The sequence below is a fragment of the Thunnus thynnus genome, chromosome 7 (assembly GCF_963924715.1).
Source record: "Thunnus thynnus chromosome 7, fThuThy2.1, whole genome shotgun sequence".
Lineage (NCBI taxonomy): Eukaryota > Metazoa > Chordata > Actinopteri > Scombriformes > Scombridae > Thunnus > Thunnus thynnus.
This window is the reverse complement of record NC_089523.1, coordinates 26,110,550-26,134,709: the sequence shown is the minus strand read 5'-3', so window position 1 is coordinate 26,134,709 and position 24,160 is coordinate 26,110,550. Positions and strand designations below refer to the sequence as shown.

At 37.6% G+C, this 24,160-nt stretch overlaps 1 protein-coding gene across 1 annotated transcript; it reads left to right on the top strand.

Moving 5' to 3' along the window:
- Positions 1–7,121: 7,121 nt before the first annotated feature.
- Positions 7,122–23,372, top strand: trpc4b (transient receptor potential cation channel, subfamily C, member 4b). The gene is made up of 11 exons (XM_067595193.1): positions 7,122–10,840; positions 11,305–11,707; positions 12,773–13,291; positions 19,007–19,343; positions 19,510–19,649; positions 19,855–20,171; positions 20,283–20,478; positions 20,574–20,768; positions 21,075–21,116; positions 21,222–21,311; positions 21,407–23,372. The coding sequence occupies exons 2-11, from the start codon at positions 11,330–11,332 to the stop codon at positions 21,947–21,949; spliced, it is 2,757 nt and encodes a 918-aa protein (XP_067451294.1). The 5' UTR covers positions 7,122–10,840; positions 11,305–11,329; the 3' UTR covers positions 21,950–23,372.
- Positions 23,373–24,160: the final 788 nt, after the last annotated feature.

Here is a 24,160-nt window from a genome sequence, read left to right as displayed (position 1 = left end):
TAACAAACTGCGCAGTTGAGATGCAGTGGACACTGTTGACAGGGTCCAATTATAAATATAGCCAAGCAAACTGCAAGGCAAAGCCCCCAGGCCTTGACAGCTCCTAGTTACAAGAGAAAATGAAAAAGTAGATGAATAGAACTTTCTGACAGCAGCAATGGCAGAGAGGGAATTGGATCATATCCAAACCTTCAGTCTTATTTTTGAGACGAAGGGAAGTTTGATGATATCCTGTCATATCATATTTACATCAAATTTATTGTAAATGACCGGTCCTCCTTAGAAGATAGAACTGTCGGTCTATAAAGGAAGTGAAGATCCCAATCGCACTCCTGGTGTGCAGGTGATTTATTGTGGGTACAAAGATACACAAGCTGAGGGGGGGTTGGGCTGAAATATTGCAGTTCACCTCACTTTTAGATACCACTTATAAATGTTTATCAAAATAATGACAGATGACTTTAGGTTGCTCATCCATTTAAATTTTTTTCACTGCTGAAAGCCAAAACATTCAAAGCTGTTTTTTTCCGGAGCTCATCTAGTTATTCTTTGTGTCTTTTAGCATCCAGAAACTCAGTTTGTTTTGCTTTGTGGTGACTGTGATGACAGCTGTAGGCTTCTACCAGCAGTCCAAAGATACCGACTGCCTAGAAGAAAACAATAAAAACATATTTACGTTAGATGCATTCATAATCTATCCTCTATCCTGTTTTGCGTGTTGTTTACGGTGGGGCTAACTTTCAATTTGCTCTCATCTTAATGCCCTGCCTTGTCGTCACTGTACACACACCGGCAGGACAAACACTGGAAGGCTTGCATTCCCTGCTGTCAGTGACACCATTGTTATTATAACTGTGTTAACAGAGATATACATCATGTAAGTCGCCTTGAGCTCTGAGAAGTGACATCATCAAGTCAACCTTATACAGGGAAAATGAGGTGCTGCAGGATGGACCATCTGTGTGTTCAGTCTGAGACCAAGTTTGCCACCAAACAAACCCGTACTATCATTATTTTATTTGTACATTTGTACAAGGTCTTTATTAATATTAACATGTTTAAATTAGTGTTGCTGTACATGCTAATACCTTGTTTCTCATTTAATTTATATGTACTCTTTTATGGACTATGGGTGGAAAACACCTTTAATGCATACTGCCCTGGTTAAATCAAAAAATAATAGTTGAAAAATAGAATAAAAATATAAGTATTAGACATAATTTAGATTCAAGAAATAAATCAAATATATTTTGTGATGTATTGTACAGTATTTGATATAATTTCCAATTAATATACACAAAACCAATCTTGTCTTAATTAGTACAATTACTATCTACTAATACTATCTATTTCTAGCAGTCTCTCTCTTTCCCTAGAAATACTCTTGATAATTGTCCCCTTTGGCATCACCCCAGTGTTTGTCTTGCTGTTGCTAAAGTGATCCCAATCTAGCAATTGCTTGGGCTTATCAGGACTATTTTTGTTGGTGGTTATTCCCTAGAGACAATACAGCCCTGGGCTCACTGATCTCATTAAGGCTATTTTAGTTCATTAGGTCTGTGTCAGTGACAATTCTTTTGATGGTTGAGGCTGGAATGGTGGCAGCAGCTACTCTGAAGTCGTCCCCTATAAAAGTTAATTGTGTAACCTATAGAAACACAATGCCCAGCCAACCGGCAGCCAAATCCATCTTCCCCAGCTTATGTTACTCTTGGGATACTACGGAACAAAAAAGGCAGCAGAACCAGTCAACTTTAATCATATTCTTTATTTGTGCTCTCAAATTCCCCAGGTGTTCATGGATTCATGTATTAAGACTGTAACATATGGCCAAAGCAATCATACTGCTTACCAAACAAAAAAAAAAGTTAGGTTTATTTACAGCTTGCTTTTAACAAATAGATTCAAAGCAAACTGCTTTGCGGAAAGCAGAGGAGACAAAAATAGATGAAATCCAAAGATAATCTATAAAAGAAGAGAAGAATGGGGACACAAACATTTGTGTGTGTGTGTGCGTGCGCGTGTGTGCAACTGATGTAATGACATTTAAGCAGAATAATATTCATCACTGGTTAATATAATTCTGCTTTTTAAAAGCTGTTTCCATTACAGAGTATGAAGCTTGTTTAGGAGTGAACCAGAATTCAAAATTCAGAAAGTCAAAAGTTAATTGACTGTTGTAACACAAATAACAAGAACAGCTTTCATAATGTTTGTCCAAAGTGGTACAATAGTTTATACTGTACATGCATTTGTCATAGTTAAGTGATAATCTATTGATAAATGTTGATTTTAATATCTTCCCAACACAGTGAAAATACAGCATGAGGCAAGTATTACTTCAAGAGGCTTCAGATCAAATGCATGTAATTAATTTGATAACAGTGAGCTATGGGTAGATTATCTGGGATGGCAGGTTAAAGAATTTGCACAAAACTGAAACCTTAAAACATGGGAGGTATGTGACATCAAGCCAAATCAGGATGATAAAAGGAAAAATACAGTATACTTGAGTTCACAGCTGCTGTCGCTGATCTGTTGTTCAGCTTCTGTTATGCAGACATCTAGCTGTAAAATGTAATTAAATTAGGTCACTCTGCAAAGCCTTTCTGTCTACCTTCAGTCCAACATATTCAAACTAAGGATTGACTCTTTCTTTCACATTTTATCATGCTACTGCCATGTTTCTGTGGCACATTTGATAATCTTTTGTATAATAACAATACATAGTAGGCATGAACTGGCCATGGTATGAAATCTGGAATCTATCATTAACATGTTATTTTAAAATAATTTAAAATGCTGAGTTCATAGAATGTTTTTTTTTTATAGTTTTGATGATACTAAAGATGTAGGTGTGTTGTCTAGAACAGATGGTGGTTTCCCATGCGTTTAAAAATAACAAAGAGCAAAAAAACTATTTAAATTAATGCCAGTAAATGTATTGTTTTCACTTCATCCAGTGCTGCCATCATTCTATGCTGGTACCAGATCAAGGTTTCTGTCTGTGAGAGCAATTAATTACTTGATGTTGTTTCACTTTTGTAAGTACACCATGTTACAGAAAGATTTTAATGAAGCATGAAGTGTAATGCTGTGCCCAAATGCCTTTAACAGCATAAAAGCAATTGTATGTGCAACAGGGCATTGTCAGAACTGCTTTCATTACATTCTAACTAACCTGACTGGTGTGGTGGCAGTTAAGGACACAAATAAAGGCCAACCAGCAGACATTCCACCATTCATCCCTAACTGAAAATTGTGTCTTTGACTACAGACTTTTATATGTTATTAAAACTCAAAATCTTGAGCTTCCTGTGGAGTCGTGGTCGCCCGCAGGCCAAAGGTTACATCATTTAATCGGATTGCTGCGAGATACCCCGCAGGCCTTCCTTCTCCTGTTGAGTTTTAAAGCTGAGAGGCACTTAACATGTATGCCCACCCTGCGTGATGAACTCATTTATACTGTGCAAAAAGAAAGAGAAATGAGAATTTACCTGGTGGGAGTCACTGTGTGATATCTGGAAGTTGTCACATCATCAGCAGAACAATTTGACAATGAGATCTCAGATGTGATTATTAAAAAACAGAAGTGCAAATTTTGTAGCATGTGACCCCTGTGCACATGAGGAAAATTATTTCTTTTTTTAATGGAAGTAGCTGCAATAGTGAACAAAAATGTAGCAGTAAGAACCATTTAATTCTGGTTAATATGAAGGTCAATACTCCCTAAATCATTCAATTAAATGAAAGGATTGTAGTCTTCTATGTTGTGGCTATGCATTTTTGTCATTCCTCTCTGCAATTTGTCCTCCTCAACCCTTTTGGTTTCCACTTTGTGCTGTGCTGGATGCATTATCTTTCTACTCAGTTTGATCTAAAGGTGAGGACCAAGTCAGCAACAATACTATCTAGATGGAACAGAATGCTTTCACTAGATGCTCGTGAAAAAGTTGCACACACTGCACATGTAGGGACAATAATGTCTTCTCTTTGACTGTGTTTCACTCTTATCATTCTCATGTTATTATCAAGATTTATTTCTTATAAAAAAGTACCAAGCCCATTTTGTGTGATTTACACTGATATAATGACATTTACTGCCACAGAGTGACAGCGTCTGCGTGGGTGCCTATTGTTCCAATATTCTGGGGAATGTCTCAAATATTTCCAAGTCCCCCTGCCAAGCTTTAATTGACTTAATCTTTCCATTAGCCCCAAGTCACCAAAGTCAGCTGTCATCTGTTAGAGTTAACTGTTGTAACAAGGTGCTTTTCATGCTTCATGATAAATGTGAGTTTTAGCTATGAGACTTAAGGATGATTTTTAACCCCCTAACCCCCACAGCACTCTACACAAAAACTGACATACACAACAAGTACCACACACACATCCCCCTGGCTGAAAGCTCTAATAAGCACCAGCACACAAACTGACAAACTCTTGCTCATTTTTGTCAGGTGATGGGGTGTCGCTGATCTCATTGAGTTTACTAAACACCCCTATAGACAGGCATAAACAGAACCTATAACCTCCACGCCTCATCACCCCTCCACAGGTAGCAAACATAGATAACAGATCCCTGCAGAGTGGAGACAATCCAAACACAAAGAAAGTTATTCAAACTTGTTTTTTTAATGCATAATACCCTATAAATTCTAACAGCTGTGAATATCATGCACCATATACTTCACATTCACTGCCAGGAGATGGCAACATCACATTATACATCAAATGTGTTGTATACACTATAGAGTTCGGCATCATACATTTATTACATTAGAACAAGAACAGTTAATGAAAGTCAGAAGAAGATTAATGGTTCATAAACAATACATAAAAGCAATTACTGTGTAGAATTAGGTATGGAAGCTAATGCTAAACTGAAATCTTCAGTCCACTTTGAATTAGTGTATCACAGTTTCAGTTGTATACATGTAGTGAAAACTTATTAATGTCCTGCTTGAAGTGGGAAAAGTAACCATTATCATGGAATAATGTCAGATAAAATTTTCAGGTCTGTTCAGTTTGGTTCAATTTGTCAGTCTAGCTATATTGTAGCTGAGTTGTATCACTACTGAAAGACTGGCAGGCCTAATTAGTTCAAGACCTTATCTAATGACTTTGAATTTCTGCTGCAAGCTTGACTATTGCATCAGTGTTCATTTTTAGAAGCACGGTCGAAACCTGGCCGACACATACTACATCTAATTGACAGAGAGCTGGACTGCAATGTCAAATGAGTTCTTCAACAACATCCACAGCAAAGACTGACGACCTCCTGTGAAGTCAAACCAAACCAGCCATGTATAATGCACGACGGTAAGTTTTGAAAACGCATTGATTTCACCGTTAAATACTTTACATGTATCTCTTCGATGTATGCGAGGTGCTGTATGTTATGACCTCACGTAAATGAATTTAATTCTGCTGAAGAAAGCATTTAGCACAGAACAGCATTAACAAAGCCAGTTAAAACTTGTGGGATTAGATTTGATTTAAATTGTTACACAATCACTATCAGAGAGTTTGCAACCTGATGTTGGATGTTTACTTGCCAAGATGTGGGATTTGAAACTATTATCTTGCTTATTAATGAAAACACTTCTCATCTAACAGAATGATGATTCATCATAATGTCAGTACTGTTTAATAATACAAGTGATATTTTACGTAATATAAACATCCTCCAATTAATATGAAATTGTGGTGCAGCAAACTGCTACTGCTGGAAGCTGGTATACCAGAAGCCTGATCTAAAATCCACCACTGAGATTCCAGATAATTTTTTCCTGTAAGTGTATTGCGGTTTATATTATTTATTATTCCCTGATTAAAGACATAAACCCCAAGTGCTGACACAAGAAAGTGGGAGTCACTGCATACTTAAGGAAAGTGAAAGCAGTAATCAACATGCCAGGAACTGGGTCAGAGGACTCTTTGGCAATAGCAAACATCATTAACAAACATTTGGCCCAGATTTTCTAACCCACACTAAACATCTTGGTAGGAAGTTTATATGCTTCTCAAACAGCCTCCCTTTAATTCATGGATCAGGGAGCCTCTTAGGGAATGTATTCCCTAATGGGAAAGAGTCTGTGACTTTTCCAGGTCTCAAATATGGCGCTGCTGCAAGACAGACAGTCTCTCACCAACTCTCTGTTGGCGAGAGACTCATTAAGATTTTGGCAGAGAGGGAGGGCTCTCTCTGCCCTCTAGTGGCAAGTGAGTTCAATAATGTACTGAGTCAAAAACAGTGTTATTATTAAAGACTCAATCAGATTTTCTGAGACTGTAAATGTCATGTACAGTAAATTAACTATGGATAAAAAATCAGCATTGCCAAAATCTATATGCCTGTTTTACTGCTATATTATTACTGATTTAAACATCATAACACATTGTTAGCTTAGGTTTAGTTGTTGTCTAGAGTAAGTCTGTGTGATAAAACAACTGTCAGTCACTTTGGAGGTGTTAACATGGTTCAACTCCTGAATTTTCTATTTTGATGAGAATAGCATCTGATTCATGGATTGTGCCTCTAAAATGCTTTTGAGTGTAGACTTACCAAAGGAACCGGCTCTGTGGGTCAGTACCTTTATCAACAGCCAAAAACAGTAAGTGCTTTGCCACAAGGGTGCACAGGGTGCAGAAATAATGGATATACCTGTATTTGTAGATCATACAGTGTGACCTTAAGTTAAATTAAATGGTCAAAGTTATGACAAAAATTTCAACCAGGGAGATTTTTCCTCTAAAAAATAAACAGGTAATATTTGAAAGGTGGCCATCAGGGCATTCATATTCAGTTGGAATAAATAGAAAAGACATTCTCTATTGATTGCTCCTCAGGGCAACGTGCTGCACAGCAGCTGCTCGGCTGTGCTCTCTAATGAAAGGCAACAAGGGACAAAAAGGAAAGATACAGCATTTGCTCACAGATCCTTTTTGGTCTTCAATATGCCTGAATCAGAAACTGCCAAATGATGAAGGCTCCTCATTCTAATTCAAATTATTGATTTATTGCTTAAATCTGGGTTTTATGTAGAATTTTTTGTTCATAAGGTTTATACTATTTGAAAGAAAATCTACATATTGGTATGACAAAGAAACACACGAAACACCAATAATTTTCATAAATTCTCAAATCACCCCCTTAAATGAATGAGATTATTAATGTTGTATATATTCTGTTTAGGAGCTTACTTCTCTTGCTTCCAAAAAAACAGATAGGTTCAATGTAGCTATCGATATGCATGACTTTGTTGGTCATGATCTTTTAAATACAACAAAATTGTACAAATTAGTTAACAAGTGAAATAAATCATTTGAAGGAAGAAAACCTCAGAGGTAAAAAAAATAATTCTCCGTGCAGTCTGTTTGGCTTTCTAAAACTGGCTGTAATTGACACCAAAAACAAATGCATTAAGTTGAAGTAGAGTCATTTGAAACAGGAAGCTTTTATGTATTATTAATGTCAAGATGTTTTCAAATTTTCATTTGTGGTGAGACTGCAACCTGAGCTTTCCTCTTCAGAAGTCCATTATTGTGGATTCTAACCTCTCTCAATAGTCATATTCATTGTGGCTCTAAAGGTTTCACTGATTTTTCCTTTCTCTTGTTTTATGTCATGTGATCTTGAAAGAACTGGGAAATTTATTTCACAATCTGCTGCAAAAAAAGAAAAATGATTCCTTGACAAGAGGCAGCAACTGTTGTGCAAAGCATGTTGGGATAATTAGAGCTATTTGGTCCAGCTGTATAAAACCATGATAACCCATGACCAGCTTTTAATGTAAAACATTTCGCAATACAAGTACAATAAAATATAATCTCTTCATAACATATTTCCTCACTGTACTGCTGGATAAGAAGGTGCTGGTATAATTATATAGAACACCAGATTGCCTTGTAGATGTCTTGCGATAAGTGAGATAATGAGTGATAATAGCTACAGTGTTGATAATAATGACCACAAGTCCTGTAAGTGAGAGATTCTGTTGATTCACACACACACACACACACACAGTATCTGCCAATAGCACACACATTGAGGGTCTAATGCATGATAATTACAATGATGACAAAGAAATAGGGAAATATTGGCTGTGAAGTTTTGATTCATACAGATGCACTTGGTGAAGTCCATTAGGCTTGAAAACAATCTTCTTACAATGAAGGCAACTGATACAACTGAGCAATTACCCTCAGGACAGCACTCAAAATTTTGACATTGTCTTATCTTGTCTAGTTAATATATGATAGTTGACTATGACTAAAACACAATGAAATTTGTTTTGGTCTTGTCAAACCTTAAATACTTGAGTTGAATTGCTTTATCCTTGCAAAAGTTCTCTTACAATGAGATCACAACAATATAGCAAAATAAAAACATGAAAAACATGTGTCATTGATAAACTTTTTGCTCTATATATCTCAAAAGGAGAAAACATTAATATACAGTACACAGTGTTTTATTGTCACTGATTATGGATGTGGAAGAAAGAGATGGGTTAGAGGTCTCTTAGCAACTGTGCATGCTCACACCAGCCAGCTAAAGACTGATGTTTAACATCATACATCTTAGATGGCTGTTTTTTTCCTAGTGCAGCAATTACTCTTTCTCAGAGTTCAATAGAAAAACATGTTAAAGTTATTTCACATTATCAAAGCTCCAGGCAGGGTTTTTCAGGGGAACTCGGACTCTTGTGAACCGATGCAGAAATGTTGAACAGAGAAAAGTTAGAGTTGGATTCTTGGAACATCCTCAAGGCAGTGAGAGAAATGAATTTGCAAATGAATTGATTCAATATTGTGCTTTTTGTGAGAAAGTCTTTGTGACATTACTGAGGGGCAACATGTGTGCATGTACAGTATTTCAGCTTGAATAAATCATCTTATTTGTACTAATGAGTGTCAATAGGGCCTCTGTGTTGTCATATCCTCAGTATCTACTCAGTACAATGATGCTCATGTCTTCCTTGTAGTTTTTACCAAACACCACATGATATATTTGCAACACTGGCATATGGCTTTTCTGGAGCCTACTATGGCAATCATGTATGCACTACTGCATCCTCACCTTCAGTCTACACTATGTTTCTCTCATCTGATGACAGTAAACCAAATCTATCTCTCCTGCATGCATGAAGACCCTCCTTTTCAAAAGGTACCATAGGTTTGTCTACATTTGTAATCGATATAGTTAACTAATATACTTAATGTCATGGTTCTTTACTGACATATAATTCACATGGCACATGGCAGTGGAAAGATGCTTTTATGCTACTGTAGCTACCTGACCAGCATAAACAGCACTGAACCAAACCAATTAGTTGGTAAAAAGAACAAGCTAAACATCCAAAAAATTTTCTCAGAAGTTGCTGGAGGCCAACAGAGATACTGGACTTATATTCATCAAGTTGTCAGAAACAACTCCAGTTGCCCATGTTTCTCTGTGACTGCAGGGTGTGTTAGTCATTTGTTTGTTAGTCATACTGATATATTATTTTTTAATTAATTTCTTTTGGACTTTTATGCCTTTGACAGTTGAGAGATGACAGGAAACAAGGGGAGAAAGAGTTCGGGAGTGACACACAACATGTCTGCTACGGAAATGAATTGCAGACATTGCGATTATGATGTATGAGTCGTAACTAGTCGGCTACTGGGGCCCGCCAGCCAGCCATATTGGTATAGTAAGTCAATAGGTCCTGAACTTACACTGACTTCACAAAGCTATTTTACGAGTTGGGAAACATAAGCTACTCATTAGTAAAGTTTCAGACTACATTAGTAGAAAAAAGTACAGCCATTATGCATTTGGCCATTGTCTTGGTCATATAAACCAAGTCACAGCCAAATGAAGCCTAATTTTATGTTGCTTTATATTGCGAGACAGGGTTTCTTTGAAGCTGAACTCAAGTGGCCACTTTTTATCTGTCATTTAGCTTATTTTTGTTTTTTTGTTGTTGTTGTTGTTGTTTTCATTTCCTCAGTAGGAAAATCCAGCTAAAGCCAAGCTGAGGTTAAGGATAGAGGATGTTATTTTGGGCAAGTAAACAACTGAGAAAGGGCAGTATGTGGTCACACACGTCTAATGCCCTTATCTTCCAATTGTAACCATTTTGCCCTCTAGAGCTAAGGAGAGGCGGATGGAAACTAGTCGTAGTAAATATCAGATTCACAAGGAATAAATTAATTTAACAGTGTTGTTTATGCCTTTTTTATCCACCCTCTCAGTCTGTGGAGCAAGATCACTCAAAACTCAAAATCAGGGTTGCGTTTTTGTGCAGATCTTTTGGAGATTCTTGTTGTGGGCAAAAATGGCTATGATATTTTATATCTTATACATATTGTTTGTATATAGGCTTTTTTTAGGCTTAAAAACTGCTGGGGTTTTATAGAATTGTTGATCAGTACCATTGGCTTGTTTCATTTATGGAAACTACCCCAACACTTTTTCACCACACCTTGATTTGCTGTGATATAGCCTAGTCCCGGTTTAAAAGGGCGCGGTAACGGCTGGAGATGTGTTTTCTGTGTTAAGAGCGCGTTGGAGTCGCGCGTCAGCAGACGGATGTCGCTTCTTCTTCTTCCCACCTGATTCGACCAGTGTGTTAGTCAAATAAAATGTGTAGGGCAGAAATACGCTATGCCATTAAAATGCCCCTACAGACGAGAGAACGAAAGGGGTGGGCGGGGGATTGCATGACATGCCACTGAGTTACAGTGTCTTCAGTGAAGACTTGGTGATAAGATGAGCATCCAGCCACGCAACTTTCCTTTCTGACAGCCGCAGCCTCTGGTTCTCCGTCGAGTGGAAAGCAACAGGAGGACGGTAAGTTTCTGTTTCTTTTGCGCATGATTACTTTAGACGTCGATTGGATTATATGTGATAAAGTAGGTTATATTTCTAACAGAAAAAGACAATAATATGTAAACATTTGATGTAGTTTCTCTTTAATCATGTGCTGTGAAATGGTCTTCTAAGTTTTCTACAAAAATTACCAAATTTATTCATATTTCAAATTATGTTTATGTTCATTTTAACTGCTGTAGATGTGAATATGTCAATAATTGGTGTTTTCATTATTTTGAGTGGCCAATTATGTCCTAAAAAATAAAGCATTATAAACCAATTCTGAACTGAATACTTGAATTATTTTGCTTTTTTTTTCAAATGGATGTAAAAAAAGTATAGTTAAAATCTATACTTTTCCCATTGTGTCTGAAACATCAGAGTCAACACTGCAACCTGATCACATATTTTTCCCTGTCTTGTTATTTTTCACTCATTCTCAGTTGAGACTGTGGTGCTGTGGCCACAATGTCACAGCTGTATTATAGGAAAACTGGAAACTCCTCATACAGGGACCGCATCCCTCTGCGGATCGTGCGGGCTGAGGCTGAGCTCTCTGCCCTGGAGAAGGCCTACCTGGGGGCTGTTGAGAAGGGGGACTATGCCAGTGTGAAACAAGCCCTGGAGGAGGCTGAGATCTACTTTAGGATCAACATCAACTGCATCGACCCCCTGGGACGCACAGCCCTGCTCATTGCCATCGAAAATGAGAACCTGGAGATCATCGAGCTTCTGCTCAGCTATAATGTTTATGTGGGTGATGCCCTGCTACATGCCATTCGCAAAGAAGTGGTGGGAGCCGTAGAGCTGCTGCTCAATCACAAGAAACCCCGTGGAGAAAAACAGGTAGGTTACTGTAGATCCATGATAACATCCAATGTAGAGTTTACATTCCCACAGGTGCTTTTCTTGTTGACTTGTGTATTTCTATAACCTTTATTACATTTGTTAGTTTCATTTTATTCAAGCAAATTTATAAAGTCATTAAAATCACATCCATGGACCAATTCACCCTCTGCAGCAAATCAAAACTTCTTTTATACAGCACAGAATATTACACTAAAATTTAGATTGTTTTTATTATTTACCTCCAGCTGTGTTTTAGATTTCTGTTTCCTACCAGCTCATCATGTTTGTTCATGTGTGGCGAGTGTGCGGCAACCTCAACAGTTTAGAAAATAGATTTGTGGATTGTAACTGCGTGTTTACCTTTCATGAACACGGGTTGGACAATAAAGTTCAAGCTCTCAGTTCAATGTCATGTCAGATTGGATTGGATGGCTCCAGAAGGGATACGTCATTTTATTCTTCAGTCTTAGAGATAAAAGGAAGAAAAAAATATATGTTTTCCTCTGACTAGTAGTTTTAGGCTTGGCTGTGTTTATTTAGGGAATCCAGCACTGATACTCTTTGATGTGCTGCTGTGGGTCTTTTTGCCACAGCTTTTATAATAAAAAGTCTTTATCCACAGGTTCTGTATCAGGCAGTTTCATAAAGACTCTGGTTGCGTTCAACTTCTTGATATCTTTGTAAATATGTTTTTTGACCCTGCTGTGTCTCACTATAATGGACTTTGTGAAGCACTCTGTGAAGACAAGGGAAACAGAAAAAAGGTTGTAGTTGCTTCCAATCAGGAAGATATTTTGGGGCCGGCTGAACCACAAGTCATTAGCTGTGTGCTTGCTGTTAGACAAGATAGTCAGAGACCCAAGACAGATGAAATTAGACCCGTTCAAAGTGTCCATACAGCTAGCAGTTATTTCAGTGTTTCTGTGAGGGGTTTAAAAAGCTTTGTGAGCTATCTGATAAAATAATGGTGTAATGGATCAGGAAGATATTTTGAGGCCAGCTGAGCAACAGGCAGTTTCATATCTATTCTTTTATGTGTTTCTCTCTTGTCTATCTGAAAAGGTCCCACCGATTCTACTGGACAAACAGTTCTCAGATTTCACCCCGGACATCACTCCAATCATCCTTGCCGCCCACACCAACAACTATGAGATCATCAAACTGCTTGTGCAGCGAGGTGTCTCCGTACCTCAGCCACATGCCGTGCGATGCAACTGCGTTGAGTGTGTGTCCAGTTCAGACGTGGATGGCTTGCGTCATTCACGCTCTCGTCTCAACATCTACAAGGCCCTCTCCAGCCCATCTCTCATCGCCCTCTCCAGCGAGGATCCTTTCCTCACAGCTTTTCAACTCAGCTGGGAGCTGAAGGAGCTCAGCACAGTGGAGAATGAGTTCAAGTCAGAATATGAGGAACTGTCCCGTATGTGTAAACAATTTGCAAAGGACCTCTTAGACCAGACCCGAAGCTCTAAAGAATTGGAAATAATCCTCAACTACCGCGATGACACCAACCCTCTGCTGGATGAGAGCGCTAATGATCTGGCCCGACTGAAGCTAGCTATCAAATATTGTCAGAAAGAGGTAAGTTGTATATGATATCCTCTTTGTCACATGACTGCTGTGACAACAGCAGTACGACAAGACTTTTAGGATAGAAAAGGACAGGAATTTGTGTCGGTGACACTGGTACACATATAGACATACTAGGAACTGACAGGGTGCTACAGTATATATTGACACTTGTGGAACAAGTACAACATAGAATAAGTATGTAAGTGAACAAAGTGGTCTAGATAACAAAAGCAGTGCCAAGATGAGCTGTAAATGGCCTGAGATGGGTGGAGATGTCCTGTGGGAGTTTAGAACAACATGTAATTGCCAGGCTGGCTCTTAATGCAATGCATTACAGTAGCCCTCTCAGAGAGTCCCATGACGACTGGATAATTGGGGATAATGATGGAATAAGTGATGGCCATTTCCCAGAAATACAAACTCATAATATTTTAATTAGAAACGGAACCTTTTACTGTCTTTTAACATCTTCTTTGGAATATTTATCCTCTGGATGTAATGCCAACTTTCTGTAATGTGTTTTGAAGTAGAGCTCCTAAAGATGTGTACATTGTGATTACACAGTGGCAGTAACAGAATAAGATATGCCAAAGTGTTTTATAACAAGCAACAAGTAAAAATATTTATAACGGAAACATTTATAATGGATTATATCTGTAAATGTATATACTTTGCATGAGGTTTTTGTTAACCCAGCAACAGGTGACAACAATGAAAGTGTAAGATAGTAAAAAGTGATAACTTTGCTCTCAATCATCACATTTAGAAAAATGTAGTCATCATATTTCTCTTTACAGTAGAAGTCCAGGAAATGTGGCACTATAGTATCCAAAAACGAGAGTACAGCATTGTTTTGTTGTATTTCAGACAGTTGGAATTGTGAGAATGAAAGATCAGTGTGAATATTAGCAACTCCATGTGCCACAATTGGTTACCAAGGCAAAAGGTTTATGGCTGAACTCAGTGGCTATTGGGTTTATCACATTATTATTACTATTATATTACCTGTTATTATCACCTGACCCTAACAAAACAATCAGAAAGATTACATTTACCTGAAACTGAGGTAGTTATTAAAAAGAAGATATTTTTCAAAAAATATTGAAAGCAATACTAGACAATGTTAAACACTGGTGGCGCTTATTAGAAGGGAGACGTTACTGTTTGAACTTGTTCAGATAATGTAACATGAAAACCGAACAGTCTTGGATTGCTGTTTTGCTCCTAAATTTAAATTGTTTTCTTCCTGAGGATGAAGAGTTGCATCTAAAGCTGAATTTATTTTGGTGAATTTAATTAGGTGAATCTAAAGGCTCTCATTTAGAGTGGATAAATCTTTGTTCTCTGTTTTAGGCTTGGAATTAAGTCATAAAAATGAAAACTTGAGATTTGACTTGGACTCATTTGCTGTGTGAGCTGACTCCTTTTGACCTGAATGCCTTGAGACTCAACTTGACTTGAGATTTGAAAACTGATATGTGCCATTAAAATCCCAAAGTAATTGTTAATGTAACACAACAACTCCAGACAGGCCTTGTATAGCCGTGCCACTCATCTTGTGTATTTAATTATTTGCTCTATACCTTAGAGTGAGATTGAATCAAGAACAATCAATGAACGTAATCAAACAAAGAGCTTAATGGTTTTTCTCCATTTGTGCTCAGACATTTGTGTGCAGCTGTATAACTCATTACTGCTATTGTTTAAATGCTATCCCTGTATAAAGTAAGTGATGATTATAGAGTTGTTTTTCATATTTCATATCATGCTAAATAATGAAGATTATTTTAAATTATTTTTGTATTATACCAAGAATTATGATAAATAGTGTGTTGTTCATGGCCCATATACAGTATGATCAGTTTCAGACAGCAGATTTGTTAGTGCAAAATTTGGTAACTTAAAAGGTAGAGTCAGTGATTCTGAGAAAGATTGTTGATATTTGAACTAACCACCAAAACAAATACACTCCTCCCTACATGCTCCTTCAGAAGCTCTCTGTGAGACACACGTCACTCCCGCATCTGGGATTCAGTGTGTATTCATTCATCTAATGACGAATGGAAGCGTATCTGAACCAACATGACTGACGGATGTCAAATGCCCTTCTAAAAACACTTTCTATGTGAATTGGCCTTGGCTTCTTCGCTAGCCCTCCCCCACCATTCAACAGATGCTGGAGATGGGAGACTGTGATGTCATCACAGACAGCTGCTCTGATGACCTCCCCCTGTGATGTGCATGAGCACGAACGACCCCTGATGATTGGCTGGAATAGTGTTTTGTGGCTCGGTGCAAGCCACCTTGTTTGTTTCCCATTTACAGATCCAGGGCTGTGTATGACACACCAGATTTTTTTTCAGCACACACACACAACAGACAGCTAGCAGACGTGAAGAGATATTCACTGAATCTGATAAAAAGTTTATTTAACGTTCTCCAGAAATTCTGACTTCCCCTTTAATAACTTAAGTCTTTGAGATTCCATCTATGATTGCCCTAATTTTCTGCACCAGAACATGATATATACAAGCCACACCTTTTGTTGTTATACATTGCTTTATCTTGACCCCTTCTAGATATAGTATCTCTGGATTTAAATGACAAGTATCTAGTGTGAAAAAGTAGAATGAATACCTTATTTTCGTTGATCAAATTCATTAGCACAGCCTTTTTTTTATTTTATATGTATCATTTGAATGCACTTGAGGGATTTGCTCTCAGCGATGTAGACACAAATAAAAAAGCTTTGAGAGCCAAATAATAAACTCTTGTAGCATCACTGCTGTGCCACTGTAATGGTTAGAATTTGGAGACATACAAGAATTAGTCAACTACATTGACTTGAGTTTTGTTACATTTGTGACAGACTTGATATTTGAGTTGGATGTTTCTCTAATGACTTTAGACTTGGACTTGCACAGAAAGAGGTCATAACCAGAAGAACAGCTCCGGTTATGGACACAGTATATTGCCCCTTTTGAACTCAAGTCAAGTCAATTTATTTATAGAGCACATTTAAAAAAAAAACAAATGCTGATCAAAGTGCTTAACAGAGAGATGAGAATTACAATCAAATAAAAACGCAGATATAATTTTCAGGATAAAAAAAAAAGAATAAAAATGTAGAACAGAATTAAATTAAATTAATGTCTCTGAGGATCAGTTTTAAAAATATCAATGGAGGGATGGGATTGGAAAGGAGATCTAATAATGAGTGGCAAACTACTCCACAATTTAGGGCCAACAATGGAAAATGCCTGATCACCTCTAGACTTATACTGAGAGTGTGGAATGAAGAACAGTGATTGGACTTGAAATAGTTGAGTGCACCAACAAACAGAAGGTCCGAAAGAGTTAACAATTTTTCTGTTTAAGATCAGTTATTGAGGGAGGTGGCCATGACTACAAATTGGAGGATTAGTGTCATCATTATAGAGCATTACAAGGCATTGTGCTCCAAACACCTCCCAAACTCAAACTACACACATTAACTCTGAACGATTTTTGCTGCCAAAAATGTTGCAAATGAGAAATGAAATTAATTTGGAAATGCTGATTGTTTGTCTTTCCCCTCCCTAACTACACAGACATGTCCAGTATGCATGTTGTTGTGTACCGCAAGTGTATTATGTTGTCAGTATGCAGTACATTAATGCTAACAACCAAACGAATAACACACATCCATAAGCTGGGCAGTTCTGAGGGTTTGCCATTGTGGGCTTCTCTAAAGAAAAGGCACCATCGTCGTTACAGCATTTTAATGGACCACCAGCACTTACTGGATGTCCACATTATTAGTGGTCATCATTCCATTAATGTGTTCAGTAAATTCTTTGTTCTCCTGCTATTTCCTCTGTCTTTGTTCATTAAAATCCTTTAAATATGATTTGTAAGCATTTAAACATAAACAATTAAAAGCAAAGAAGGGAAGGGCACTCATTCTGCTCTGACCTGGGTTTTTCTATCTTAGACTATTGCTTAGTGGTTTCTCTGTATGCTGGGGAGGGCACACGTTTTCATGGATCTGTAAGTAGAAGTAGTAGTAGAATAAGAATGAAAGCACTCATGAAACTATATGTTCAGTACATTGTGGTAACATTGTGGTAGATTAAAAACGTACAAAGTATTGTCAAAAGACTCTTCACTTTTTGTTTGTTGAGCTAAGCTTTATTATATTAATGATTAAGTTTCATCATTTTGAAATTGTAAGTGGGATTATTAAATCCTACCTCTCAGTTAAACTCACACCTTAAATTGCCATAATTCTCATTCAAAATTAAGATTCACATGATGCCACATGGCCTGAGAACTTTCTGAGATGCTAGCTTGTTATTTTATGATTGAATAAGTGCAAAACATAGAGTAGTATTGTGTTCTTGTTGTTTTTTTTTAATCACATTGCTTTGTGAGGGATGTGAGAAACTGTTTTCTGACAGTTGCAAATGTTAACTACCAAAAATGGCAGCATAGTGATAAAGTATTTTCTGTGCAACTGATTTAGATTATATTCAAATAAACTGATTAAATGTCTTAATGAATTAGCACTATACAGTATGTCTCCATTATGAATGTGCCTCAGGACAGAATTCATACTTGTTTTTGAAGTGTGCAGATTGGGTCATTTTCACCTTCCAAAAGTGTCCTCAGACAAAATCTGCTCCCTCCAGATGCTACCTTTTGCCTCCAGTCATGTTATAGCAAGTCAACACCCCACAAGGACAGATAGGAAATATTAAATATGTCAGATTCTGCACTGATAGATGACCTCTTCACCCACAACTCTGCTCTATAGTACCATAATGGGTATCCATTTAGCCATAACTTGGTTAAACTGAAATTAACTTCCATCATCATCTGCAGATATCCAGCACATGTTAAATCTAATCTCAGAGGGCAGAGAAAATGTGTATGAGAAACAGATTTGACAATCGCTTCTTAACAGAGGATCAGAGAGCACTTGTCCACTTTAGACTTTTGTCCTACATGCTTTCAAGATGAGCCTCTGATATTAATTTTGCATCTTATGAGTTTTTAATCACAATTTTACTCAGACAAGATTAATGTCAGTAACATTATGTCTCTCTTTCGTTTCTTGTCCATCTATCTGTGTCTAATGGGATAAAGAAAACTAGCATTATCTTCATCCCTAAATGCTGACCAGCAGCAGGGGGAGACTCGGCAGGAGTCATTTTAACTTTACCTGGGAGAGTTTGCACTATAGGGAAGAACAATGCATTTAACATTTACAAAAGGTTTTGTGGTCCAGACATTTCGCCAAATCTCTGCACATATCCTGTCAAAAAATAGAAACAACAGAAGAATCACCAAATTTATTGATCTAAAGAAAGTTTTACATGTATTTCATGAAACATGCTTACATAAACACACAAATGACATTAAGGTTTTTTTTTATTTCAGTATTGAAGAGAAAATGGCGTATACTGAGATAATGCTAGTCAAGATAATCATACATTATCATTGTGCAATAAACATTTCATATTTGCACATGCTAACATTAAGTATTGCCCCACCACTGACATTTTGAATAGTCATTACTGTCTTTAATGGTGTGTAGTGTTTTGTGTGTAGTTTTGTTTTTGTGTACTGTCTGTACTGCAGGTCATGGATGGAGGTTGTGATTTTTCCACTATTTTCTGATTGTATTTCTAAGACGAAGAAGTTTAACTTCAGTTATTCTCTATTTCTTTGTCTCGTTCTCAGTTTGTTGCTCAGCCCAACTGTCAGCAGCTGCTGGCGTCTCGTTGGTATGATGAGTTCCCAGGCTGGAGGAGGCGTCACTGGGCAGGGAAGTTCATCACATGTATCTTCATTGGCCTCCTCTTTCCACTGTTGTCCATGTTCTACCTGATCTCTCCAAAGAGCCGTTATGGGTTATTCATCCGTAAGCCCTTCATCAAGTTCATCTGTCACACTGCTTCCTATCTGACCTTCCTCTTCCTGCTCCTCTTGGCCTCGCAACATATAGCTGCTGCAGGAAACAACCTTCAGGGACCAGCACCCACCACTGTGGAATGGATGATCCTGCCCTGGGTGCTTGGTAACAAACGCACACACTAACAGACGCATGTTTATCCTCAATTCAGCATGCACTGTTGTACAACTGTACAGTGTAGTCATGTAATGCATTTTTGAAGGAAGTCTAACTGAGCTGCTGATGATGGCACAATGAAAAATGAACACTGTTGTTTGTTCATGTCTTCAAGGCTTCATATGGACAGAGATCAAACAGATGTGGGATAGTGGTTTCCAAGACTACATAGATGACTGGTGGAACTTAATGGACTTCATAATGAACTCCTTGTATCTTGCCACCATTTCCCTGAAGATTGTTGCCTATGCAAAGGTATATTATGCAGTACAGGTATATGACAGCCAGGGATTCACATATTTTGTGATCTACACAGTTAAAAAAAGGTATATTTACCCTAGGTTTTAACTTTTGCTGCACTCCTAATGATCCTTTATGTTTAATCAGAAAACTTTGAAAACTTTCAGCATCTATTTCTGATGACAGTCCGTGTAGTCATTGTTCTCCTTCTTTTCAACAGTACAGTGGGGAGAAAGCCAGATCCTCCTGGGAAATGTGGCACCCAACTTTGGTGGCAGAGGCATTGTTTGCCATCGCCAACATCTTCAGCTCCTTGCGCCTCATCTGTCTTTTCACTGCCAACTCCCATCTGGGCCCCTTGCAGATTTCACTGGGTCGTATGCTCCTGGACATCCTCAAGTTCCTCTTTATCTACTGTTTAGTGCTGCTAGCCTTTGCCAATGGTCTCAACCAGCTCTACTTTTATTATGAGGATGAGGATGCGGGTAAATTTTGCAAGGGTATTCGTTGTAATAGTCAAAACAACGCCTTCGTAACGTAAGTTGAAGTTTTTCTAATAAATTATCCCTAACGTATGTGCATTGTGAAACATTAATAAGTTTGTTTTTCAGTGGTGCAAAATTTGATGTATAGTTGTTTGCTTTTCAGGCTATTCGAGACACTGCAGTCATTATTTTGGTCTATATTTGGCCTGGTTTCCCTGTACGTGACCAATGTGAAGCCAGACCATGAATTCACTGAGTTTGTGGGATCTACCATGTTTGGCACATACAATGTCATCTCCCTAGTAGTTTTACTGAACATGCTAATTGCAATGATGAACAACTCCTACCAGCACATTGCTGTGAGTGGTGAAGCTAATCTGTTTTATAGTTTAATTACACCAATTTGTCTTGTTGCAAAAAGTGTTAATAAATTGTTGTTTGTTTTTCTTTTCAGGATCACGCAGATATAGAGTGGAAATTTGCTAGAACAAAATTATGGATGAGCTACTTTGAAGAAGGGGGAACTTTGCCATCTCCATTCAATATAATACCCAGTCCAAAGTCAGTTTGTTATCTGGTTGGATGGATAAAGATTAATATGTTTAAGAGACCAAGCGTACAAAGGCTTGAAACCTTCGAAACCCTGGGGGTAAATTGTTTCCAGAAATTTGTTCTGATCTGTACTGTCACACCGCTGCATTGCATATATTTTCAGTACCTGTCTGGTAATATAGTCTCAAAGCGGGTGGCTCCAAAAGAATTAACAGTAAATTAGATTACCTGTTCTCTTTAGAAATTGATTAGTTGCTACATTAATGTATATCATAAGACCTCTAATTGAGAAAGGGAAAGTAAAAAAAATAATAAATTCTACTATAAATTCTCATCCTACCATTTTAAATAGAAATTATATATGTCTCTTTGTTAATGGACTATTTTTGTTCTTTAATTGTAGAGACGTGCAGCCGAAAATGTGAGACTAAACCATGAATATCAGGTAGTAATTTGTTCTCCACTGTAATGTTTGATGTTTTGTTCTTAATTTAGTTAGCCTAATTTGTGACCTTTTTGCCTCAAAAAAATAATATGTAATTTTTTTCAGGAGGTTTTGAGGAGCCTAGTAAAGCGGTATGTGGCTGCAATGATTAGAGATGCCAAGACAGGGGAAGGGTTGACAGAGGAGAATTTCAAGGTAGTGTGCACAACATCAATACCTTAATTACCCAAGAGTTTTTCATTGTTTTGTAATCTCTGTTGTTTTTAAATCTCTTCTTCAATAATTAATAGGAGCTTAAGCAAGATATCTCAAGCTTCCGCTATGAAGTCCTGGGAATGATGAAGGGTAAATCTTATGGTGGGATAGCAGGTCAAGTTGCAAGCACCACCTTGGCTTACCCCGGAAACTCATTCAAGTACTCTCCCAAATTCTCTACTGATGAACCACAACAGAAGCTGAACGTGTTTGGTGTGACCGCCACCGTGCAGAGTGGAGCTGCCATCGCCTCCAACTCAGAGTGCTCCAACAGGCTAGCCATTAGTCCAGTTGTCCTAGCCAGTGCAGAAAAGAGTCCAAACAAGCTAACCACGGATGTCTCAGAAGCTGGCTTCCTCCAAAGACAGAGCAGACCCCCCTCTCAGAAATGTGATGAAATATATTCATTGTCAGAGGATGATACTTTAGAATCTGGTGGACAAAACCAAGAATTTCAGACTGAGAAGGTGATAGTGGAAGTCGTACAGAAAGTGGTGAAGGACATTCAGGAGATTGAACATTCATGTAAACAGCACACCACGGAAGTTGACAATGGGCCAAAAAAATATAAAAATTAATCTGCATCTACAAATACAGTCAGAGATGTTAATCATGTTAATTCTTAATTAAATTGTTCAACTTTCATTTATATACCAGTTGTAAAGTATCTTATCATGTATATAATAATACAATAATATCATGTTACAGTAGCTCACACTATATTTCATGCATCCAGCCCTGATCAATAGAAGGCAAACAACAATGCTGAGTGAGGATTTACCTCGGTGAGTGCTGACTTGATGCTCAGGGAATAATGAAACAAGTTAGTAATTCATTTTTCACCTGGAGCTATTAATTCCAAAGAGCCCTGACATCCTGCTGCCTATCCTTTACTCTTCCACCTTGTACTGTAATGTTAACAGTAATATGCAAAAAAATACTGTACCTTATTTATCTATAGAAAAAGTATTATTCCTCATATGCTGACAGTATCCAGTCCTTTTTGATAAAATTGTTTTTAATGCTATAGCACTAGAGATTCACTGCAAATGAAAAGTCCAGTACAAATTAAATGAGTTGTTATTATTATTATACAGGCAGAAATAGTCAACAAAATTAACAGAGAACACGCATTTATTTGTATATAACATCTGACCAAGTTAATTCTTAATTAATTACCATGATATTAATAATAATATTGACATATTTGGACAAATTATGCAGTTGATTAACAAGGAATGTAGTGCCTGCAGTAGTCAATACAGATTTGAATGACAGATTTTTAACACGGTTTTTCTTTTACTCCACTGTTACCTTACTGTGCTGTTCAGGGTTAATTACTAATTATGTTGCAGAAGAAGCATGTTGTTACAGGTTGCAAGATTGTTACAGGAATTATTCCTCAACCAAATGTGCTTGTATTAGCCACTTTGCAAACGTAAAGGCCTTCCAGAAATTGGAAACAAAAATTGTGTGTTACTGTTTTTTTTGTGACATGTATAGAAAATCCTCTGTGATTAAATAAAAGGAAGTGCTAGTTCAAAGAGGGTTTCTAGCTTTTTTTTTTTTTAACTAAATTTAGCCATGCTAGCAGTATGGCTCAAGGGATGCCAATGTCTATCTGTCTGTCTCAAAAATTACAGGGTGGATTGCCATGACTATATCTAAGTGCTACCATGAGACATATCATGACAACTCTTTAGTGGATTTACATGAAATTTGCAATAGACATTCAAGTTTCCAAGAGGATCATTTCTAACAACTTTACTGAGCCCCTGACTTTTCCTTTGGCTCCTGCAGCAGGTCAAAGTTTTCACTCACCATTAGGTTGTCAATTTTGCATTTTTTTGAAAACATTCATGGTCCCCGGAGGATGCATTTTAACTTTGATTCTCTGACCTTTGTGATTGTGAGCTTGTTAATATGCTGACATTAAAATTTAGCTCAAAGCATTGCTGTGCTCCGCTAGCATGGCTGAAGACTTTTATCTCCTTCATTTCAAAATGCACTCTGACTATGTAAACTGGCATTAGGGAAGAAAATAATTGAATTTTTTTTGCAAAAATTGGTCTTTCTCCTGATCTGCTTTACTGATGAAATCTTCTCTCTCACTGTGTTTACTGCAGGGAAAAAAACATTTCATTAAATAGTATATCACATGTGATCAAAGCTCTATTTAAAGGTGGAGTCAGCAATTCTGGAGAAAGATTGTTCAATACACTTTTTGTCAAATTCAGTGAATATCTCACTATCGTGCTAGCCGTCTGTTCTGTTGGTGCGTTGTGTTCATACACAGCCCTGGCTCTGTCAATGGGAAACAAACAAAGGGGCTCAGACTGAGCCAGAAAACGCTACTCCAGCCGATCAGCAGGGGGCATTTGTGCTCATGCACAGGACAGAGGGAAGTCATCAGAGCAGCTGTCTGTGATGACACGACAGTCTCTTGTCCCCATCACCTGGTGAAGAAGCCGTGGCCAATTCACATAAAAAGTGTTTTTAGAATCGCATTTGACGTCCGTCACTGCATCAATCCACAATGAATCTGAGACACGTGTGAGTGATGTGTCTCACCGAGACCATCTGCATTTTTTTACGCTCTGAGTCTAGTTCTGATGCGTTTAGTGCAGTGTAATTTGAGCACGTGCCTGTTTAAATCACACAAATTAAAATCCTGCTATATATGTGTTTTGAACTTATTAACTGTATCTACATTGATTGATCAAGGCTCCCAGTCTGTCTGTGAGCTTGCTTGTTTCACTAGGCCAGGGGCTCTCAAACTTTTTGGGGTC